This window comes from Oreochromis niloticus, linkage group LG19, assembly GCF_001858045.2.
Source record: "Oreochromis niloticus isolate F11D_XX linkage group LG19, O_niloticus_UMD_NMBU, whole genome shotgun sequence".
In the NCBI taxonomy this organism is placed as follows: Eukaryota; Metazoa; Chordata; class Actinopteri; order Cichliformes; family Cichlidae; genus Oreochromis; species Oreochromis niloticus.
Window position 1 is genome coordinate 11,836,422 of NC_031983.2, and position 25,229 is coordinate 11,861,650.

The 25,229-nt window shown below is 41.5% G+C and overlaps 2 protein-coding genes across 2 annotated transcripts in view; both read left to right on the forward strand.

Annotated features, from left to right (window-relative positions):
• ppm1aa (protein phosphatase, Mg2+/Mn2+ dependent, 1Aa) overlaps positions 1-12,188 on the forward strand; it is a 46,596-nt gene extending 34,408 nt beyond the window's left edge. The window contains exons 6-7 of the transcript XR_002057461.2: positions 9,030-9,162; positions 12,055-12,188. The gene's annotated coding sequence lies outside the window, so the exon portion shown is untranslated. The remainder of the gene's footprint in view (positions 1-9,029; positions 9,163-12,054) is intronic.
• LOC109194143 (homeobox protein SIX6) lies at positions 9,572-12,878 on the forward strand. The gene is made up of 2 exons (XM_003453036.4): positions 9,572-11,046; positions 12,055-12,878. Exons 1-2 carry the CDS (start codon positions 10,475-10,477, stop codon positions 12,218-12,220), a joined length of 738 nt encoding a protein of 245 aa, XP_003453084.1. The 5' UTR covers positions 9,572-10,474; the 3' UTR covers positions 12,221-12,878.
• The last annotated feature ends 12,351 nt before the right edge of the window (positions 12,879-25,229 follow it).

Here is a 25,229-nt window from a genome sequence, read left to right on the forward strand (position 1 = left end):
CAATTAGCACGTGTACATTTAGGTAAGAAATACTGGAACGATGCTTATGCTTTTTCAAATCGTCATTTATAGGTTTATGTTTGCAGCACTTCTGTGTTCAAGTGTATGAATACATGAAAAGAAGTGACTGCGGCTGCTGGTGCTGCCAGTTCTGGAGAGGCCTTACCCGCACACGTCGTCTCTCTGCTTTTTTGAAAATGTATTACATCTTTCAACATCACATATTCATTCCAGGCCCGTGTAGGGTGTAGAGATTCAGGGTCATCGGAATTTTTGATTTCCCCCTCGGTGTTGCATTTATTTGAAGCTCTGTCTGAAGGTCAAAACCAAATACACCCAAACGAAGAAGCCATTGTTGATCTGTTTCTCCACCTTGTGCCTCCATATTCCTTTTCACCAAGAAAGCAGCTATCTTTCTTTGTGCTGCCGGGGGCTTATGAGACTATCAGAGCACACCTGTGCCCTGAGGAAAATTCCCTTGCTCTCTCTAAAGCTGTATTATTCAGCACAAGGCCGTGACAGTCAGTGTTTCTAAAAGCATTTGGAACATTGTAAATGGTGATGCTAAAAACTCTCAGGAACCCACCAAGGTATCAAAAAAAGAAAGAAAAAAAAGCAAAGATACTATATACAATAGCATCGCTTTATATGTTGGAGGCTGACTAATTGCCAGGAACGAGATATAGGCTTCACATTGGATGGTAAAATAGCCTCTGTTGTAGCTTACATTAGCAAAATAACTGAGTGAAAGCAGTGAAAAGTAATTTTTGCCATGTGATCAAATACTTTAGTAAAATTGGTGATTATACTTTTTTAAATTAGCCTGCTGAATGAACTCGATGACTCAGTGAAATGCTCGTTTGGAATGTTTTATTATAAACTGAACAGATCAAAAATTGTAACATTAAGTAACCATCGCAACTATTTGCTCAATTATGTCTTATCAGTGTGGGTTTTATTTTGTTATTTACTGGCTGTTAAATGTGGGCATGTAATAAGGGCAGCATTAAATGTCAGTATTAATAATACAATAAATATTACTGTAAAAAAATAATTACATTAATATTCAATCAATTATACTTTAATTATACTTTTTAAGTAACAACACAAAATGTTTGATTTAACATAATTTTCCCTCTTTGACTAAATAACTATGACGGTTTTCACTGTAAATTCATATTTCTGGAATTTAACAGGTTGCACTTAGTGTTCAAGTTTTAAATGAGTGCCTGCAATCCTCTTTTTAAATTGAGGGTCTGTTCGTGTGTCCACCTGTGTATGATCACATGTGCTGGCAATGAAAGAGCAAAGGTTATCGATCCGCGCAGCTCAGCTCAGCTCGGGTCCTGTATTGACATGTGTTTCGGCTGATGGGATTAGCGGGCGCAGCATTGCTTTTGGTCAGGCTACAAACAACTTCAGAGATAAGATGGCATTAACGCTGTCTCGAGTTTTACTGGCTCAGCCTCTCTGCTCCTGTCAGAGCTGATGTGCTGCAGCGTGCCAAACCATTTGGCAGGATGTTAATGAAACTGGATGCTGACGAGACCCCAAATAAACTCGTGGCACATTCTTTGACAGTTACGTAACAAATGCATTGAGTTTCAAAAAGAGCATTTGTATCCCTCCTCTGATGAATCCAATCTTTATCCGACTTAAAATGTGTGTTTTTTTCTTCAACGGACACCAGTGATATGAATTAGCACTGCCATATCACTATCACTGGAGCTCATCGTGCGCAGGCTAACAGCCAGACTTTTTATTGATCATTGTCCTCTTCTTTCCTCTGATCTTATCACTTTGCTTGTTAGAAAATCCACTGCTGAATTTTATGTTTTACAGTTTGCTCATTTACATTGACCCGAATCCCCAGCATGCCTGTTAAGTATATGATTTAATCTTCCCTGGCAGGAGCACCCAGAGCACCCCTCTGCTTGGCCTCCAAACATGCATTTTTAATCATTATATTAAGATGTCACATAACAGTCTGAGCTCATCAGCAATGCTGCTGGCCATAGCAAATATGGATTCAGCTGTTTAGGGTAATATTAGACACAGGTTGCTGCCTATTAAAGAGTAATCACTGAATGGGGATGTGTAAAACGTGCTTTTTCTGATATGAGAAGCATAATAAGAGCGACGGCTCACCTGCAAATAAAAAGTAATCTTAGTCTCCTTTTTAAAGACTGTTTGAGGCTGTTATATTTACTGTGGAGCGGACAAGAGCGGGAACCAGTGAAGAAATCATTTGACTCATCTTCTCAAGGTCTCCGAAGTCTCCACAGGGCCTTGTCCTTGTAGCACAAGACTGCTGATGCCACGCAGTGCACTGAGAGGGCTATGCATGGATAAATATTTGAGTATTTGTGAGTGGCGAAAGCGAGATGACTCTCAGCCTGTCAGTTATGTTTGGAGGCCTGGCATCAAGCAAACAGGGACCTGCTCAGTGACACCCGGTAACTCAGGCAATGACATCAACACATACACATATACTTTCTTTTTGCACCCCACTGCTCCCCCTCACCCACCTCTGTGCATCTCTCACTCACTAACACACACACACACACACGCAGCCCTGTCAGCTAACTTCTGTCAGAGGCATCACCCTCTAGGTAGTGCGGTGAGCTTTGTGCACACAGTGATCAGGCAGCTCGCCAGCCCTGCCTTCTCCTGCCTCTACCTAGATGATCCCCTTCATCCTAATGAGCTCTGTCAGAATGGCATTTGACATAAGCCATCAATAAAGCACAGCTGACAGATATTAAGAGTCTGGAAATCCAGGATATCCCTGGTCACTGCCTCTTGTACTGCAGACAACTCCTGGACTCTTTAGAAGGCAGATTATTGCATCCACGTTTTGATCCAATGCAGGCTTAATGGAGATCCCAACTTTAAAATATGCACTTTCATTCAAATCTGTAAGCAGTATGTATCATTTTTATAATAAACCAGCCTGTTTGATAATTGCTGCTATTATTTTATATTTCATTTAAACTGTGAATTGATTAGAAAATAATAACCTTAGCCAATGAGAACATCTCACTTTCTAATAGACCGTGAGTGCAACTGTGCCACATTGTACGCTGAATCTCTTTTTTCTGAAGCAAGCTTCACAGATTGCTGCTCTTCTGCGGTTGGCACTGATAAATACTGTGTCAAAGAAACAATTCTGTTTTATATAAACTAATCAAATTAAAGATGTCTCTTTGATCATCGTAGTAAAGGAGGATGACGAGTGTACCCTTTACTACAAAGCAATTGTAACCTCAGGGTGAAGCCACTGCGTGGAGCTCAGTGTGATTCATTCTCCCGAGTTTTCTCTCAGTGCCTGGATGTGTGTAGGTAGTCATTATGAGAAGGCAAACAAATAAATATATGAAGGCAATCCGGCACGCCATGTTTGTACAAGAATGATGTGTTTGTAGCGGGTATTTTTAATAAAAGCATATTTTCTACAACACATTAAGTCGCACGCATCCTAAAGAGATATGTGTAAAGGTCACTTCTGAAAAAGCTGTGATAGTGCAGACAAAAGAGCAAAGTATATTGACAGTGTGTGTGTTTGTCTATTTTGACTTGGAGGAGCAGAGGCTCTTAGACAATGTGAAGTGGAGGTGAGGCCCAGGCGGCATGGCTGCGGCGTTGTGACCTCTGCCCTGACTCACGCATCATGTAGCTCCCTGGCGCCAGAGGTCCTCCTGAGCGTGATGAGTTTTGACTCCTGTCACCTCTGGGTGTCGTCAAGATCCTATGACATGGACAGCGTTTTTTTATCTATTTCATTTATTTATTTATTTTTGAGAGGGTGACCACCATCCCCACCACCAAAGAAAGGAGCGAGAGGACCCTTGGGGACCCTTATCAGACAACAGGAACCAAGAAGGAGGTTTGTTGGATGCCTTTAGAGACAAAAATAATTCGAAAACTATTTTTAGAAGCTTGTTTTTTTACAGAAATGTCCCTCATATAATGCTCTGAATAATGGTTCTACAGTCTCAGTTAGAATATAACGCCCTCATAATAGTATTAAATAATAGGCTAATTTGTGATCATTGAGATGTAAAAACTGAGTGCTCTTTTTTTTTCCTGTTCCAAGCCTGGAGTATTGTAAAGTTTGTTATTGAATAAAATAGATAAAGGGAGAAAGAGTGTGTGGGTGGCTGCAGAGGAAAGTCTAAAGACCAAGCTTTCAGCCAACCCACCTGTCTTGACGGTTTGTCTGTAGCTACATCAGTGCAGTACATTCAGTGAAAAGGCTTTTTCATTTGATAAATATCTTCTCATACAGTACTCAGGTTTGACGACTGGACCCTTGTGGTGCCCCTTGGACCTTAGAAAACACTACAATTTGGCCGGTTTACTTTCATTCACTGTTACACTTGATGGCTGCAGTTCAGTGTGTCAGAAAACAAGGGAGTGATTGAAAGCAAACCACTGGATGCCAGTTTAATGCATGCTTTGTGTATGGAAAGTCACTTACTGCTGTGTTCAGTTTCATGCATGTTGTTCTTAAGCGCGTGTACACGCAGGCTTTACTGCTCATAATTACCAGGTTGGCATTTTAGCTGCTGCCTCAAACACACAATGATTTAGTTGTGCGAGTGCTATAGGTGACGCATGCATTTGTTCATTTGCAATTTCTGCCCTCTATTACTCTCCCTCTTACACAAACACTCACAAACGCGGGTTATATAAAGCGGTGCGGTGTGCACCGTGCGCTCTCCCTAGTTTCATTTAGCCCTTTATCTAGTCAGAAATTGACTGCATTCAAGAGTGGAATGGATGTAACAATTGCATGCACTCTATAGCATGCTCCGCAAATGTGTTTTTGAGAAAGAAAAGGAGGGTGGGGGGTAGGTTTCAAGGTATTCCTGATGGCTTTCTGCCAAAGATTAGAGGTTCGCTCTCACTGTACCTCACTGCATTGTTTGTTTGCGACAAAAAAAATCGTGTTTCCCCTACATTTGTGACGGGAGGAAGGGGAAAACGTTTAGATTTTCCGACCGACTGTGGGAATGAAATATTAAGGTTCTGGAAAAACCTTGTAAATGGGATCTCAATTTTATGCTGCAGGACAATAGGGGGATTTAATAAAGTTACATCTACAGGCCGCAGACAGTTGGTACAACCTTTTGTAATCCTGCAGAGATTTACACAACAGAAAATCGATTGGACCAAGGTGTAAGGCTTTTGTTTGGCCTCTGTGTGACATGATGAACTGTTTTGTTGGTAAAATGACTCTTTTCACGTAGCATTGAAACACTCACACAAATACTCCTTGCTGCTGTCATGTCTACGCTCTGACTTTGTGGCATTGTGGAATATTTATTCTATAGCGTGAGCTAGAGTATGCTAGTATTAGTGGGTATAAGGTCAAATGTCATGTGAACTGGTTATAATAAGAGTATTATGGCTGAGCTCTGTAGTAGATGCCCTGTGGAACAAAAGCATGGGAGAGCTGTATGTGTGTCAGGACAGACGAGGCCGTGTGTGTGTGTGTACACAGCCTCCCACACTGGCTGCTGCAGCATTGTGGCTCTCCTCTGTTCATTTCAGCTGGGCTGTGTGACTGAAAGGCAGTGGATTACATACACTCGGGGCCAATGGGTCAGTGGATAAGAAGTCTTCTCTGTTACCACAAATCCAGAGATTAAACACAGCGTCAAGAGCTAGTGCCGCCCCGGGGGTAAACGGGTTTGAAAACACAACTCTGAGAGCTTTGGCTTAACCCTCCTGTCATTGTGGAGGCACGGCAAACATATGAGTGAAGTGATGTCGCTTTAAGTCCCAATACATTCGGGTATATTGGTTGTGTTGGTGACATGATATCTTAATTGGAAAGTTAATCCTGTGCTGGGACAGCTGACTCTAAGGTAAAACAGTCTGTCATGAGCAGAGAGAGCTCAGCTAAACACTGCAGCCTGTGAACCTACACACTAATGTTTGCATCCTTCATCTTTGCCAAGCAGAAGTGGGTTCCCGCCCGGGCAATTAGCTGTATACATTATCATTGTGTGGCAGTGCTTTCCCTCACTGCCTTCTGGTTTCTCAATTGATGCTGTTTAAGTGATTTAAAACGTGTCGCTCCCATGCAAGACAAATCAGAGCATATTTACAGTAAAGGTGATATTATGCACTTCAGATGCAGACAGGCATTTTTTGTTTAGCAGGCACGAACATTTTTGGTGTACCTGTGCACATGCTTGCTTACATCTCAGTGGGCTTGTGGACATGATGAGCAGATGGAAAGAGAAAGGTACTGTAGGTCTGTATGGGATAGTGGCAGGATGGCTCTTGGTGACAGGCTCTTGTAGTGTCTTGTCTGCTCCAGTGATCCCAGGGAATCTGGGTCATTTCCAGCCTGTTCGCATCTAACTATTCCCCACTCCTTCCCTCCCTCCGCCCAGGGCAAGCTACGACCCAGCTACATGCAAGTGATGACACAAAGTAAATGTACTCATCTCTGATCGTAAACACCTCATTCATCGCTCCACCTTGCAGTGCTCTTTATACTCTTGTTTGTCATGGAGCTGCCACCCACCTCGAGTAACATGCATATATCAAGCTGTTTCTCTTTGCCAGTGATATTCTCAAACTCTTTAATGTAGTGAATCTCTTGGAATTACGGCCACAGCAGCTTTATAATGAGCCACTGTGGATAAAGTGCTACAAAGCCTCCATTATTCTTCATTACAGTAGGTTACTGTTGTATTTTTTAGTGTGTGCAGAATGATAAAGGTTTCCAATCGGTTACTGTGCTTTTATTTTATTTCATAAAAATGTGCGGGTTGAAAAGATAACAGTCAACCCTGTTAAAAGTCTCAGTGGACAAGTTTTATTTACAACTTTCTGAATTAAATTTGTAGTCATTCATTTTAGGTCACAGCTGAATTTTATTACTAGGTGCTACTCTAATTTGCTTGACTCAACACATTGTTTTCAGTCTTCTCAAACCAAGTCTCTCATTTGAGGATTTGAGTAAGAAGATGGGGAGAAGGTACAAAAATAACAAGTTTTTACACTCATTTCAGTTTATAGGCCACAAAAAGCTCAATTTGATCTCAGGTGGCCCTGACATGTAAAACCATTGCATAATAACTGTTTTTGGAAAAAGCATCTTGAAACTGCCACCCCCCACCCACCCCCTTTTCTTTTAGTGAAAAGAAGCAGGCTCACACTGCACTGTGAAAATGTTCACCTTTAATGAAGCATCCTTTCACAGACAGATGATGAACAGCTGAAAAAAACAGAAGAGTCAGTGCAGTTTGAACAATATGTCCACATTTAGTCAGTCTGCTGTCACTGCAAGTGCCGTTTACAGAAAAAAGCTACAACACTCTTATATGTAGAATATTTTGCAAATAGTATCTCACTTAAACGTTTAAACAGCACATTCACATATAGAAATGCTTAAACTGATTCACACAATATGCAATAATGGTGGTATCGCCACAGCAAGAATATCAGTGCATTTTATTATAGAACAATTAATTTTTAATAACTACAATTATCACTCTTTACAAAGCTATGCAATAGGCCAGACTAAATCGTTTGGCGGCCGGTTATAACCCGCGGGCCGTAAGTCTGACACCCATTCAGTCTGAAAGCGCGTACCTACAACTGCCTTTGCTTGCACCACATTAACAAGAGGCATTTGCCAACTCTAATATATAGAAAGCTGAAATAGCCTGAAGTTTGTGTGTTCGTGTGTGTGTGTAACTGAGGACTGAAGAGAGGCTTTGGGATTGGTGAAACAAACAGACAAAAGAAAGAAAACAGATGCGTTTGAATGACGTCCACTGTGTCCCTACGCTGCACGTGCGGAGATATTGGTGTCAGGAGGCCTATCCTTCTGACATGGTGTCATAGGCCTTTACGCATTGCTCTACACTTTGGGCGTCAATCGCATCGGCTCAGTAGCCGATATTTAGGATTGCATTGCCAACCTGTGGCCGTGTTGGATAAGGTATAATCACAGGTTCACGAAGTAGCAGAAACAGCTGGCTAAATAAAAGGAAATGTTACATTTGTGAGCTTTTACACGAGATAAATATGCACAAACGCCTTTTTATTAGCGCAATGGGCCTGCTCATAGTGAATGTCACTATGAAAAAAAATCTACTTCTTCTTCTTTTTAAAAAAAAATATTATAAATCTTTAAAAACATGCCTATAAGGTAGACGTGTTGTTTACACAGCATGAGCTACAATTGTTATTTCCAGCCCTCCGTTTAAGAGATCCAAAACTGGTTTATTTTTTATTGATGCACGCTTCCTGGAGAAAGCATTGCAGTCCTTGTAAATTTAGGGTGAGTCGGGAAGCCTGCAGGACTGAAATATTTACAGGCAGCTAAATATTTCAGGCCAGCACCTTGTCAGTCGCCCTCACAATTTATTTCCACTGCTTCTTCCGATGGCGGTCTTATTCTTTATTTACTGCCATTGGTGTTGCAGTATGAGTGAATGAGTGGCGACCCCGGACAAATACAAGTTAAATAGTCCCAGTCTGTACGTTGCTCCTCTTGCGTGCGCAATTTTTTGAAAGATAACGTGGTGCATATTTTTGACAAATTAACTGATTGTGCTCATTATCATTATTATTATTATTTGATATAAAATCAAACAGCCAAAGACTGAACAGCTTCCTGTACAGAAGGCATTTCATAACCCCGCATCAAGAGTCTATAATTCATGCAAAAAGTTCCCGAAGGGGATTTGGATCGAGCGTGTGGTGCGTGCGCGCACGTGCACGACAGAGAGAGAGAGGGAGAGAAAGAGAGAGAGAGTGGGGGGGGGGTATCTGTGAAAATGATATCAGGCTTTTCCGTCAGAATGAACTTTACTACTGTATCCAGCCATGAAATAATCTGACCTGACACTTCAAACCATCTGCGCTATCTATCCGCCCTCTTATTTACTAAATCAGCCTGTGCACAAAACGGAGTGTGTCTGATACTAAAACCGAGTAGCCTGGCGGGGCCATGATAATCCTATATACACAAATATTTCTCCCCCTGCTTTGTTTTACAGCTATCACGAGCTCGACGGACGCAAACGCGTGTGCGCTGCTGCTGCTGGCGCCGATGGAGGCTACTGTAAATTAAAAGAGAGAGAGGAAGAAATAACAACAAAAACAACAACAGCAACACAAAATTGAATAAAGGTACCTAAAGGCTCTCATCACACTAACGACTGCTAAACAACAGCAAACATTTAGCCTCCGTTTGGAAAAAGAAAAAAGAAAAGGAAAAAAAAGGAGCATTTGTTCACGGGTTATATAAAAGAGCTACAGCTGATAATATTTTATTATGATTATTGTTAATAAAGATTTTGCAGCTGTTCAAGGTTGGCTGCAGATTTGAGGTCCTGTTGAAATGCTTTAATAAATACCGACAATCACACTTTATTTATATTTGTGCACTTGCACTGTGGCATAATTTTATATTAGACGTGCAAAAGGACAAAAAAAAATATATTTTAAAAGGCAAAACAAGCATTTAAAATATGGTATAGTGGCGCTTATAGTAGCGCTTTATAAGATTCTTACAGGCGTACGATGGGCCGGCTTATCATGACGGAGGGTACATCACAGAAAGCATGGCAGCCTAGCAGGCCATGCTAAACACAACTACAAATGTGATGTGTCGAATTTAGCTTCCACGCCGTCTAATATTATCTGTTGTTATTTATTTATTTATTTATTTATTACCTCAGGGCAGGGCAGGACGGGGCAGCCTATAGTCAGCGGGGATGTGTCATTTTGCTGCGTAAAGCCTGTTTCATAAAGGGAGACAGCGTGTCTGTCTGCTCGGGCACTTCACTATATAGGACTCTTCCTTTAACACCGCCCGCCGCGCACAAAGGCGCAGGGGCGCACGGAGAGGCAGCTAAACGTTTGAAGACGCCAAGCAGAAAAGGTCAAAATGTTTATATTATTTTTGAAAAGGGTGGTGCTGAGTGCTCCTTTCCGCCTGATTGGCTGAACTTGACAGTGATTGACGTGCATCCATGGCAACCGGGCAGCCAATCTGCCAAGTCCAATAGGAAATCATCGGAGGGGGCTTGACTGTCTTTTTCTCTCCCCCCTCCTTAAAAATACATCTCAGCTCGGGCTTTAATTCTTTCGTACATTCAATCCCAGCCTACCTTGAAAAATAGACTACACCGCCGCAGTGGCTTTAATTTTTCCCCTTGCACCTTCAGCCCTTTGCCTGCCAAGTTTGCCAAGCCCAGAGGATGCGGTAGCCGGCCCCCACGCAGCATTGTCCCTCCTCTGTGGCGTTTTTGGCGTGTGCATTTTTTCACGGCTGGTCAGACGATTGGTTCGATAACTTTGGGATTGCCTTGTTTTCTGGGTTGTCTTGGATTGCCTCGGCGCACGGGAAGAAGAAGCGGAGGACTCGGCGCGGAGGGGAGAGAGAGAGGAGAGAGGAGAGGAGAAAGGAGGGGGAGAGGGAAACACGGGAGAAGCCTCCATGTTTCAGTTGCCCATCTTGAATTTCAGCCCCCAGCAGGTCGCCGGGGTCTGCGAGACTCTGGAGGAGAGCGGGGATGTCGAGCGCCTGGGCCGCTTCCTCTGGTCGCTGCCCGTCGCGCCAGCGGCCTGCGAGGTCCTCAACAAGAATGAGTCGGTGCTCAGGGCCCGGGCTGTCGTCGCGTTCCACACTGGCAATTTCCGTGAACTCTACCATATCCTGGAGAACCACAAGTTCACCAAAGAGTCGCATACGAAGCTGCAGGCGCTGTGGCTCGAAGCGCACTACCAGGAGGCTGAGAAGCTGCGGGGCCGCCCGCTGGGACCGGTGGACAAATACAGGGTGCGGAAGAAGTTTCCCCTGCCCAGAACCATCTGGGATGGAGAGCAGAAAACCCACTGCTTCAAGGAGAGAACCCGGCACTTGTTAAGAGAGTGGTATTTGCAGGATCCCTATCCAAATCCCAGCAAAAAGAGGGAGCTTGCACAGGCTACTGGACTTACACCCACACAAGTAGGAAACTGGTTCAAAAATCGCAGACAAAGAGACAGAGCGGCGGCCGCGAAGAACAGGTGAGCTCCGTGCATAACCGTCACCGCCACAATCCTAATTTACGCGAACGCGTCAGAAACGAAACATACCCACACTCCATTCCTGTCTATCAAGTGATTTGGCCTGCTTTCAGTTTAATATACGTGCCTGTTTGGAGACAATCAGCTCTGACATCAAATCATATTAAAGTCAGAATCATCCTGTAATCCCGATTTTCTTCTTCTTTTGTAATAAACGCCGCTTTCAATGTCTGTGTTGAATCGCAGAAAATGGCCAACCGGCACAACCAAAAAATGGCAACGGGTTTCTCCGTTTTTCTCCTGTCAGCACTGAATTGTTTGGACTCTGAATAAACATTTGTATTTTTTAAGTGTAATATTCCGACTGAAATTAAGTCGACCCTGCAGCTACATTAATGGTATTTTATTAACAGTGACTCCAGTATACTCCTGATACTATTATTATCAGTAATAATAACACAAACAACATAAATCTAATTGCTTTTACATGCAGTTTAACTGATGTCACGTTGTGCTTTCAAAGAACTATTTTCACCGGCTCTATCTGCCTGTTAGATGGTAGGTCGACTTGCATAATGTCATGTTTCATAAAGCCTTGTGTAAGCTACACATTTACTACTGAGAATGACATTTGAAATTGTCCCATATCCAACAGTTATCCAAATAATACATTTGCTGTCTCCCTGTGGTACGTGGTAAAATGTATCAATTCACCAAGAAAAAAGTCAAATTTCACAGATTTAATTTAATTTAATATTTTTGTTTTATTTTGTAAAAGAAGAAAAATGGCCAAAGTAGCCATTTTTCTTCTTCGGTATGTTTGGTTCTGGTTTGTTTTGGGATTTAAAATTTTTTAATCAAATAATTTTTTTTCCCATTTTTAATAATCAATGTAGACAATATATTATATGTGTTCTGTATATATTATATAATTATAGACAATAATTTTTATGATCCTCGAAGCAGACGGGCTTTTATTGTCATGTCGTCTCTCCTTCCTCTGCTCAGGCTCCAGCAGCAGGTCCTGTCCGGCGGCTCGGTTCGCTCCCTGGCGGACGAGGATGGCACCGTGGACCGCCTGGGGAACTCGTCCAGTCCTGAGGCCAGTCTGTCCAGCAAAGCAGCCGCCTCTGCCATCTCCATCACCTCCAGCGACAGTGAATGTGACATCTGACGGGCAGATCGAGGGTGTTAATGAATTAAAAGGGGATACGAGTGAAAGACAATCCAATAAACAAGTCATAGTGCCTGCGTTGAGTTAAAAAAAAAAAAGAACATACACACACACATATACACATACACATACATACACACACAAACTGATATTTGACGGCTGCCAAAACATAAAGGGATCTGTGATCTGCTGCGGACTGCCCGTCCTTATCCTTTTAGGCCTATACTTTTGTTTGCGTTTTACCCACGTGCGGATAACTGAACTTAACACTTGGACGAAACACATTTCACGGACTAATAAGCCAACGCTTCGAGATGAAACGTTAAAAAAAAGAAGAAGAAAAAATAAGTAAAAGGAAAAAAAAAGGAAAAGGGGATGAAGACATCCACACGCGCCTAACCTGCTGTTCTCTGTGGGTATTTCATGTTGAAAAGAACTGTGATATTTTTACTTTAAAGTTTTATAAATAATGTTTATTTGCCTATTTAAAACGATCTGCTCTGTCTCTTCGAATTTCATATTCATTTGCTTGGTGTTTTTAATACTTACCTTCTACACAGGTAAACCTGTTGAGCATGCGCGCTTTAGTGAACATGTGTTTCAGTAAAAAGAAAAAAAACGTAAAGATAACTTAATAAAAATAATTGTTGATTCAAGAGAGTTTAAAGTTCAGTCTTATTTCTTGGATTGTCGTGTGGAGAGAGTAAGAGGAGAAAAAAAAGTGTGAATAAAGCTGTAAAAATATAAACATTTATATGCTGTTATATAATAATCTTGGATTTTTTCGCTAAGACAAACGTTCTAGTGATATTCGTTTTAATACCTCGATGCCCGACTCCTTGACACGTTTCAGAGCGAGGCCTAATTGGCCGACATGCTTTGCGTCCTGTAATGCAGGGTGACAGCGAGAGGTCACGGAAAGGCCGGCTCACTAACCCGGATGATCTGCGGGAGAGATCATGGAGATCAAAACACAGCACAGATTGTGGACCTGGGCTTTACGCTGCACAGACGGCGCAGGAACAGGCTTCTTAAATCGTGCAAGTGTCCATTTTCCCAAGACATCGGGAATCAGACCGTACATGAGGCAAAGCAGTCTAGTAATTAACATAGACAGCGACGATGAATTTAACACGGTGATGCACACGTGCATCATGTTATCTTGACTTGTATCTATTTGGACAACAGCTATATAGTTTGTAAGTTGTGTGTGTGTGTGTGTGTGTGTGTGTGTGTGTGTGTGTGTGTGTGTGTGTAACTGAATCCTAATTTCATGTTTAAAAATTCGGCAACCCTTCAGCTACAAAAAAGCTTTTTAACTATTTTATTTTATTTTATTTATCTGCACAGCCTCTGCTGCCTTTGTGTTGCCCTGCAAGCAGAAGCGGGATGTGAGCACAGTGAGAAAATGCAGACTAAATCACAATGTCAGCCTTTCCAGCTGATGGGGCAACCACCTGGTTTCCTCCTATTTGCCATTAATTAGGCTACTGTAACTTATGAAGCACACAAAAGCCTTTCAGCTTGAACAAAACAGAAGCCAAACGTGTATGGAGAATTGGAGAGAGCGAACAAGTGAAGGGTACTAAATGGGGGTTCAGGGTGCTTCTTTTTATTTATTTATTTATTTTTTTGCTCCTTCTTTTTCAATCTAGGAGGACAAAATAGCTAAATATTTCCGTTTCTATTGAGAATAAGGACAAGGGGGGACTACATGAAAAAAGTCTTTCTCGCAGTCAATAAGGTTGTCAAACTGGTCAGCGGTAATCAGTGCTAATGATGGGTCTGGGGTCCCAGCGCGGACAAAAGGGGTCCTGCCGCTGTTTTGTGAGGAGAAGCGACCGCGGGTCGCTATCCAAAGAAAAGACTCCTGTGAGGAGAGTCTGGGGCGCAGAATCACAACTTCTCCAGTGTGTGTGTGTGTGTGTGTGTGTGTGTGTATGTGTGTGTGTGTGTGTGTGTGTGTATACTCGCTCTCTACGGGGTGAACTCATGGCTTGGCCTATTAATAGGATGTAATCACCATTTTATTGTCTTTATTTGTGACTATCCCGCACATAGGCGCAGTGCGGTGATTATTCTGTGATGAAGTTCTGAATTAAGCAATTTAACGAAGTTTTTTTAGGCTAAATGAAGCAAAGTGACGTCTTTTAACTTAGAAAACTTGTATTTGTCAGAGTAGAACATTTCCCGGTGCTTCAGCTTTAAAATATTTTTAACAAGTTAAGGATAAGTGGCGCGGAGACTCTTTGAGCTGTGGGTGTGATATGTGATGAAGGGCAGGCAGCAGCCTTGGTTATGTGTGTTTACTGTGATTGAATCTATCAGCGTCCTTCCGTGCAGACTCTCTGGGGCGTAGTATTGTTTCTCTATAAGCAGGACTACATATCAAAGCTGTGTGTGATTGAATTGGATCCCCATTATAACCTGCTTATTATAATTGTACGTAAATGCGTCCTGGACGTTTCCTTTGGTTAATAAATAGAATTTCATTCGTGTTTTCCTTCAGGCATAAAACGCAAGATGCTCAACAGTCTCATCTCACGGTGTACCAAACTGTGATGGAAGAGGCAGGAACGCTTAACAAAAAACAAAAACGCACAAAAAACGTGCGTTCCAGGCGCAGAAAAAGGAGTTTTGAGTTTTTCACCTTAAATTTGTGAGAGATCCAAATGTTGTCTCCTTCACTGACCGAAAACCCATCATCTTACGTTTTATTATGCATGCCCACATTTCCCCCCCACTCAGATCAATACGAAATGCAAATTAATGTTTCCATCAAGGGATAAAATAAATATAATACCTGCGAGAGGATCTGCACGGAGGGTCTTTCACCTGGAGTATCCCGTGAAACTGGTGTTTGATTAAAGCCCGTTCAGCGTCTTGATAACACAATAAAGTTAAAGCGAGAGATCTGACTGCAGAGGTGATATTCCTGGTAGAGCTCTGTAGGCTTAGATAGAAAAAGAAACATCCTGATAGTTTGCTGGAGTACATCTGGACACCTGCTGCATCCAAGCAATACCCACAGGCTGTCTGTGAATGTAAGGCATTGATTGGATCCTCGGAGTTTAGCACATTGTTCCACTGATGCATTAAAATATTTGCCATAAATTTGGAGTGTGCTGATTTTTACACTCTGAGGAGCTCCGGAGTTTCCAGCAATTGAAATAAAAGTAGGCCACTTAAATTCTGCACAATTTTGAGGTAATCTTCCTTCTTCTCTGCTTCGTTTTGGCGGTGAATGTACTTTTTATTCCGCTGCATTTAGCATCATCGTAGATTCTGATTATTACGCCATGAGCGAACTCGACTAATAGGTACACCTGTACAATCTAATACAATACAGGTTGCATGATGCGAAATGACTGTTCTGCTCCTTGGTTTCATTTGCACTGCAGGCTTCGCCAAAGATGTATTAATTAACGTGTAGTGTTGTGTGACGTATATAGATCATTTACTCAAGTAAATGTACCGATAACAAACAATGAAAATACTTCAGTACTTTAGAAAAAGTATAAAAAGCAAAGTAGCGGCTATTTAAAGCATGAGAATGAAAAGTATGCAGTGTCCGGAAATATTTGCGCTTCGTTTATGTGTATACGTTGCATTTTACCGCTGTGGGTGTATCAGTTGATCATTTTGCAACATCGAGGGGAAAAAGTCAGCTTTCATCAGCTCAGAAAATTATTTCTGTTGTCTTTATTAGACTCCGTTTTCCACTTGATCCAAAATTGGTTAAAACATTTCACCCTTCCTTTAACCACAATCTTCTTCCCCCCCCCCCAGAATCACCAAATTTGGAGATAGGCAAACCGCCAATATCTTCACACACACACACACACACACACACACACACACACACACACACACACACACACACACAAATAACAATTGTGACCCATTGATATTACCAGTGTATATATCTGTGTGTAAAAGGGGTCACTATGCACGAAGCGTGCTGCAGGGTATTAATGAACTATTTCTAAATAATAATGATGATAATAATAATAATAATAATAATAATAATGGGCTTGTGGCACAAACTGAATATTTTCCTTGTCAGCACACCTCCTGAATTGGTCGAGGTCACTCAGCAGGGGAAATGTGCCCTTTTCAGCAGGGCTTTTGTCCTCCGCCCTCTTCGTTTTTCTATCAAAAACCGCACCCCAGCAACTTAAAAAAACAAAACAAAAAACTCCTCTTGCTTGTTGTTTACAAGGTTTCACTGCACGATCTTTTAAAAAAAAAAAAAAAATCGCCATCAAAAATAGTTTATTTGGTTGAGGAAAGCGGGCGTTTTTTTCCTGTCGGCTCATTGTGCAAAAGGCCATGAATTTGTATCCAAATAATTCATTTAAAGCCGTTCCTTTCCCCAAGTTCTTTCCAACCTTGGAAATGTAACTACTTCCACTTATTTGTGTTTGCTTGTTAAGGTGTTTTTCTTCCCATCTGAGAGGTTTTCTTTTCAAACAATGGCAAACAATGTGTTTGCGCACTGTGGAGATGCTTCACTCTGTGGGGGCTTCACAGCACAATCGTCGTCAAAGGGTACTGAAAATGGAAAAGTGCGTGCCAGTGACGCCCCCTGGCGGTGGTGTTTTACTACAGCAAAAAGGTGTCGCTGGTGGGGATGAAAATACTCAATCCAGTTAAGTTTTTTAGTTTTTTTTTTTGTCTTTTTTCCTTTCAAAAAGGTGGTTAAACTTACAGGGTTTATTTCCCCCCTTTTATTTTATTTCCTTACATAAAACGTAATAAATAAATACATTCCCAAATATTGAAAAGAATGCGGATTCACTGCTTTAAAGCATATTCCAATTGCTTCAAGTAGTCCTGAATGAAAACAGGATCTGAAAACACAAAGGGAAGTGCATACATGCTTTATATGATGATTATGGGTTTTTTTCTAAACCATGTGTCCGTGCAGGTATCAATCTTTTCTTCACGCAATCTAAACGGAAGAAATGCCAGATCTTTTCATCCAGTCTTGTTTTCTTAATTTTAAATCGTTCCGAGCGATCACATTTGCAGCTGATAGCCAAATAATATTAAAGAGCATCACATTTGTTATTGCAGGTGTCAAGAGATCCACAATACTACTGAGGAGGGCACCAGTGTCTTCAGTAGAAGGTGTTCTGATTAGATTTTAAAGCCCGTTGTTGACCTAACGCATATTTATCTCTGCAAATACCAATTTAAAGTCAAATATACTCAATCAGATTTAAATGATAAGTGCTGATTTCCTGTGAATGGATGTGCTCAGCCTCCGAAAGGGAAGTGCTGCAGGAGACTTTCAGCACCACGGACAGAGACGAGGCTCTGCACCTGCAGCACACTCTCCAACCACCTCATCAATCATTCGTTCTGTAATTATCCAGCTCTTTGATACAGATGATATTGCTGGGGGATGATATCATTATTCACATCCGCGGAAAAGAAAATTCTTTCAAAAAAGCTTCAGACAACGCTACAAAAACTTTACATGCAGACTGTACCCTCTTATGGGCTGCAGCTGCTGTAAAGACACACATTTATAGTAAGTTTGAAACAAAGGTCTTATTTGGACTCATTTCCAGTGATTCTCGGTAAATTAGTTCTTCGGATCGAACGCAGTGTGTCTGTAATAGCCTCGGAACTCAGAAAAAGTCTCCAAATCCACCACACAGTAGCATCATAACTGCACCTGTTTTAAGGACCTTCTGTATAGGTCGTGCACTCATTGATCAGCCGTTCTTTGCAGGTTGTAGGTTTCAGAGCTGTAAGTTTAACACACATTGATTGGCCACGTTTCGTTTCTGCTTCTAATTATCTGTTCAGCCTCCGAGGCGCGCTTGGATCAATCAGCCAATCTCAAACGTCGCTGCTCACTTTGGAGACCGATATCGGCCCGGTTATTATAAGTGGTTTTTGTTTTCGGAGATGCTGGGAATAGAAATAAGATGACTGCATGAGCAGAAAACACGCCGTCTATCCCATCGCTATGCTCACCCACCTGGAGATGGAGCTGCTGTTTGTGGGTGGAGGTCAGACGGCCTTCAAGCATGTGGCTGTGGCTCTGAGAGAGGCTGGGCAGCGTTTAAGGAGCCAAGAAGAGTCCATCACTCTGGTGACACTGTAGAGCAGGGGTGGACAATGAATTCCCCCAAAGGGCAACATGAGAAACTGGGACTGTTATGGAGGGACCCACCAATAAGCTAAACCCAAATCTGCTGAATATTAATTTAATCTCTTCAAAGGCCATTTTGGTACAGCCCTCCACAGCAGTCCCAATTTCTCATGTGGTCCCTTGGGGGGAATTAATTGCCTACTCGTGGTGTAGGGATTCAAATATTTCTTCAAATGTTGTTTTTTGTTCGGTTAGTTAAGCCGACCTTAAAGACTGTAAATAAAATCCCTTTATACAAAAAATCAGTCTTAAATGACTCAGTAATGATTGACTCAGTAAGTAGCCCCAGGGCAAAAAACCAAACATGCCCCCATTGAAAGCAGAAAAAAGTGAACCCAATAAAAATACTGGCTAATATTACACTTTCATTGTTTGGTGGAACAAGAGTAGGACACAGCCATGGATGATAATATTTTATTATCATTATTTATCATTATTGTCGTCCACGCTACAAATGAAGAAGGATCCATCTTGCTTTACACTGTGTCAGTGGTGCATATATTTAAAACTACAGTAATTATCCTGCACAAAACACACAGTCAGAATACTCAGTTATTACCCAAAGCCAATAATGTGGCCACAGATGCTCCAAGACAGTAAGTACAGTAAATAACTAAACTAACTTAAAAAATACAATAGAGAAAGAGTTACAAAATACAACAAAATAGCCCTAATAAACACAAATAGCTCTAATTATAACTATCCTACTTGAATATATATAGTTCACACTGAGGTGGCCTGTAGCACTGATGAGAGTGGGGGGTATAAAGCCCAGTTTTCCAATTTGGAAAATAATTCTTGTTCACATACAGGTGATAACAGCATTCAGCTATAATGACTCATTACACAACATGGGCTAATGTTTGGTCTTCTGCTATTATGCAGCCGAGTAACAAAAAGAAGCGTAGGATCTATTATAAGCCAAGTACATAATCAGTGGCCCTCAACATTACATCTGTCTGTACTTAATATACTTAGACTGAGTGCTAGACCTCTGGTACATGGCTGTTTTTAACCTTCACTTCAACTTTCAAGGAAAGATGGATTTCAAATTGGTCACTTGGTCAGAGAAGTTCAGTTTATGGCCACCAGATGGCGACAGCGACCAAATAATGACATCTCTATTTTACAGTTCTGTTCTGCGGCTCATGCTTCAATGTTTAAACACAAGTTCATGTGTGACTCTTAAAAAAAGTCACAAATGGCCTGTCAGATTAAACCAGATAATTACTATAAAACCTTTTACCTCTCACTTTTTATTTTTTTGATATTTTTGTCTTGGCTATATTGATATATCGCTTTTATTTTTATAAGACACAAACAAACAAACAAAATAACCCCTCGAATTTTAAATGCACTCGGTTAAGAAAAAGAAAAATACTTATCCAAACCTCATAAAATCGCCTGCTTTTGTAACTGTATGTTTGCTTTCAGCTAAATTAAAAAAAAAAAAAAATAGATGAATAAATAAAAAACTCAAAGTAAATACCAAAGGACAAGCTGACTCACAATAGTTTAGTCAAAAAACAAAACAAAAAAGCATCAAGTCACCATTAGTGGGTGTGTGTAATATGCAGACTGTTTGCAGCATTTCCCTGCGGCCACAAGATGGTGCATATAAACCATAATGGAGAGGAAACAGCGCATGCGCATCAAAACTAGGCTTTGCAGACATCTGTTCTGTTTAACTGCAGTACACATTAAAGCATGTACAATAAAAGGCCTCAAAGAGAAAAAAGTTGACGATTGCTTTTATTTCAAAGAAGAGAAAGTAAACAGTTCCACTCGTCAGCCCGAGATAACACAGACTATACAGTGTGTTTGCAGGGTAAGTGTTACCATGTTTTTACTTTAAATATTATCATGTTTAAAGCCTGCTCTCGTGCCCCTCTTCTGACATAGAGAATAAACCATATCAAGGACACCAAAGATCTTTTTAATCTCCTCCTTTATGCAAACAAACAAACAAAGAGACAAAGTGTAGCTTCAGGTTTTGGCCTGAAGTGTAAATGAGTGTACAGCATTGCTGAGTGGAGGGTGTGAATGTACATGTGTAAGAAAATGTTGAGGCACACAGAGTGAGGGCACCAGTTGGGATTTTAAAGGGTCTATATTTAAACTATCTGCTCTCCAGTTTCTGCAGCTGTCGCCAAGTTTAAGTTCAGCACCTTGGGCCTTTCTCAGCCGTGCTCTTGGGTCGTAGTTATAAACCTGCCAAACTCTGAGAGGCAGAGAATGAAGCAGGGAGTCTTGCATCTCCTCAAAGCTCAAAGAAAGTGGAAGGTTGTCCTTTGTGTGGGGCTAATTTTAGACTGGTGAAAATGTAGTGAAAAGTTGGCTGTAGGAGAACTTTGCTTCCTGGATTCTAGTGTTGCTGTGAACGTGTGCATCGTCCACCTCTGATTGACGCCACACTAAAATATCTGCCCAATTACCAGCTCGTCTTTAACTTTTACACTTCCACTTTACTAATACTGCTTAACAGAGCACCAATCAGTTAGTGCTTCTTTAAGCATCACTTCTTTAAAATCATTTGGCATTCTGCTGTTGTAAAACCTTCTTATTTATAAAGGAATTAACTCATGTGGAATATAGTCAAAGCAGCTCATATTTTGAGGACATTTTATCCAGTTTTCATAAGAGGCTTCTCGAAGCTTATCGCACAAAAATCTAGCTGAAATCATCAACAACTGATGCAGCTTTTGAAGCTTTGGGAAAAGTTTAGTTGTTTTACTAAATGATGTGTAACTTCTGCTTCTACAGCAGGCATCAGAGGGATGATGAGAGGGATTTTTTAAGGGTGAAATGTTTCTAGCAAACGGGGCCTTAAATTAGACACTTCACTGATTCTGTTGGATGTGCGATGACAACTCTTCTGTGCATAATTTAGCTGCCGCATAAACCAAACATATTCCCCACATGTGACAAAGATCCTACTAATCTAGCACTCCAGCCTGTACTTTGGAGGTAGTAAAACAATCTCTCATTTATGCAGACAGAAGAGATACATAGACAGACTGTGTGTGTGTGGGTGTGTGCATGTGTGTGTGTCTGCTGAAGTAGTGCCTACTGTCCAGTGGCAGCTCTGAGCCTAATAACAGAGCTTAGCTGGCATACCAAAGCCGGTGGCACACTGGTGTAGCGGTAACTCAAAGAGAGCCCGGTAATTACCACCGGCCGCTGACACCATGCTGCAAATGCACCAGTCAGCAGTGAGAAGACCAGTGGGGCATTTCTCCTCCCCCTGCTGCCAGGGTGTCCCGGTGATCAGCCCTGGCACATCAGTGGCGAGCTAGAAGAAAGTGCAGAATGAAACAGCCTGTTTTCCACCTCTGACTACACGAATATCCAAATTTGTTTTCCCCCACTTTGTTGTTGAACATCAAACATCTTCAGTTTTCCCTTTGCCCCTTGTGCAGACTCACTCTTTTGGACTATAAGCACCAAAAGGGGAGTCATAAAGACTTTCTCTCAGGAGAGGCCCACTAGAAAACATACTGCAGGGCCGGAATGGGAAGTTTATTTTGCTTGGTGCTTGCATATCTGTGGGATGTGGGACTCTGTGCGCAGTGGGCTGCAGGAGCACACCACTTTCTGCACGGAGGAGTTCATCACGTCAGCTCCCTTTCCTCAAATCCTCTTCTTCGTCTTCTTCTTGTAGTAATTTGAATTCATTCCCCCTACATCCTCCTGATTTTTAATTCCTCGCTAATCTAAATATTACGTTGTCTGTTTTTCTGTCTTTATCCATCCATGTTTCCCTGAGACACCCTCCCTCTTCCTCTGTCATCTGCAGGCTAAAACAGTCCCAGCAGCTTTTCTCTGGGCCTTTTGTCCCTGCTCAGGGAGACGTTTGGCACACAGAGGATCGTGTTACAACTTTCATTTCCTGAATGTTTTTCTTTTCTTTTTCTTTTTTTTCTTCTTCTTTTTTTCCCCTTCTGTGTGGAACCAAGAAGGGTATTTTATCCCACTCTCCAGTATGAAGATGAAGAGCGAGGGGGAGCAAGATGGCAGCTCAGATTCAGGCTGCTGTCACTCCAGCTTCAGCAAACAAATAAAGTACAAACTGCATATAGCTGCAGGGTCCTGGTGGAGGGTAGCTGCAGTGTGGTTTGGGCACAGTGGGTGTGTGGATCATGTGTGTGGAGTTGCGGCGACTGGTTACTTGAGCTATTTGTGAGCCCCAGGATAGGTGAGGCGATGCCTCTTGGGAGCATGAGGTAGATTTCATTATCCCATATCCCATACCACTTCCTCTTGTTGTGTCTGCCACCCCTGCCCCTCCCTAAAAACCTCTTGAGCCTGAAGCAGAGATGTGTCTTTGAGACCTGTGGACCAGTCTTGGCTGGGCATAAAAGCAGAAGAACACACGGCAGAGTGATAACAGTCACTAGCAGGATTATTATTGCGAAATAAATCCTGTGAAAAAACAGTGATCCCAGTCATTATGCCTCTAGTTATGTCTGGCACCTTCAGAGATGCCATGAAGGCTGATTTATGTTTTGAACCACAGAGACAGATGCTAGTGTCTCTCGATGCCTGAGGGTGTAACATTAACTGAGCTGCTTTTAGGTATATTTGTAACACGTGGTTGTTGGAGTCAGTAAATGTACTTTTTGGTTTGGTTAACAAATCATCAAATAGACAAGAAAGAGCAATGTGTTAGTCTGTCTTCTACTGCTTTTCAGCATTTTCACAATATTTGTTGCTCCGGGAGCAAGCGATCTCCAGCATCTCACCCACCTGACGATTTCCGAACTTGTGTTTTAAAGGTTTGGAAAACATTTCATTCATACGGTCATTTGGAGAAATGATGTTTCAGCTTAGTATCCGTGATATTTTTCTCAAGATTCCAAATCTCCCCACAGATCCCCCCATATTTGACCTTTTTTCTGGTGCCACTGAAACGGTTTTCATTGCTTTTAGCTCTACACATATACTGATCACTTATCCAGTGTGTGGCTACATACATAAAGCTACATGGTGTAAAGTTTTTAATACTTAATTAACTTGTTTAATACCAGTTAAACAATTATGACTTTATTGTGTTATGGTGTAAAATACAAAAAAATACTTTCTGTTAGAATATTATGCTTAATTTTTATACTTATCAGGTCCAGTTAACCCCAAAGCTAGGAGAAACTAAAAATGAATCCCAAAGAAGAGCTCAGGTAGCGGGTGGTTAATTTCCCCATGCATCTCCTCGCATGCCTTTGTAGGGATTCACTCAGATGAATAAACTGCTGGATTTAGGCCCACAGACCAAATTTAATAACTTAATGTTTTGTCACAGGATTTGTTTACAAACTTAGACATGTAGATAAGAAACGTTCTCAAGTCAATTTCACTGATATGCTGGATTCTCAAAATACACAAAAAATGTCCAAGAATCATTAAAAAATATATATATATATTCTGTTTGAATAAAGTGCTCATGGTGAAGACTTATACTGCTGCTACTGCTTAGAAACCTCTGCTGTAAAAATGAGGACGTGTAAATTAACATTTTCATTTTGTCTATACATAAAAAAGCCGTGGAAGCATCAGTGAACTGATCTTACTAACAAGTGAGCGTCACTGTGGTTTGCATGTTCCTTCATTATGATGAACGGTGGGTATTATAGTGTGTTTTGACCCATCCTGCACACACAAAAAGCTGACTGCCAAAAATTAATGTATGGCCTATTGTGGCTGTTTGAATAGTGCTGGCTGGTAATTAACAGCACGCAGCTCTTTAGGAAAAAGACTTTTCAGATATTAGCCAAAAGGTTTAAAACAGAGAAGAGAGGGCAGACATCATCAAGATATTCATGTAAATTATTGGATAAGGTGGTTTTAATGGACACTGTGTATAAAAAGACAGCAACCTTTACATTTGTAGATTTCAACTGAACTTTCACCATCCAGCAAGAAAGCAATCACACGTTACTTAAGAAGGATCTTTGTTTACAACTTCCCCCTACTGAAACGTGCTGTTCCCTCATTTTTATTCTTTCTCTTTCTTTCACAAAACATCCATACCTTCCATCAGCCCTTTTTAAGCTCTGAAAATTACATTAACGAATCCAGTAAGTGCTCACAGGAGTGGACCAAAAACACTCCAGACTGAAGTCACTTTTCTGATCAAAAGTACGAGGCTAATGCGACTATCACCTTTCTCCCCGAGCTCCAAAAATACAGATATCTGATTCTGAGCAACCAGAGCTGGGTTTTGTCTCAGGAAGGGGAGAAGTTATACGAGCCTCTGCCTTCTGGTCAAATTATAAAAAAAATACAAATCCTTTTTTCATAAATGCACGTCTTGTCTTGTCTTCTCCTTTTTTTCCTCTCCCTTTAACACATTAGAGAATTTCCCCCCTCTGTTCATCGGGTAATGTATATGATGCTGTCCTTCATTTGACACACAACATGCTATTTAACACCCTAATAGTACAGGATCGTCTGCAGATCCTCCTCCTCCTCGCGTCTGAGCCCTGGGTCATGCATCACTCACACGACTGGGAAGAAAGAGATAAATATTTCTTTCAGCTCTGTCACATAGAAGCTTCCTGAGCGGCTTCCTACTCTTGTGAGTGGAAGCTGTCTTTGGCTCGCAGCCCTTTACATCAAGATAATTAACATTTTTTTCTGGCAGGGTAGTGTTCTGGAAATACAGCAGACCCCTCGCTGTCTGCATACAGCGTGAGTTTTGCTTTAGTCAGTTTTATTTTCTCAGAAACACACACACACACACACACACACAAACACACACACACAGAGCCTGTATCTGCCTCTGGCTTCGGCCGGGCAGGAACATTGTCAGATCCATGCATCATTGGTAAGAAAATCTCTCTACCT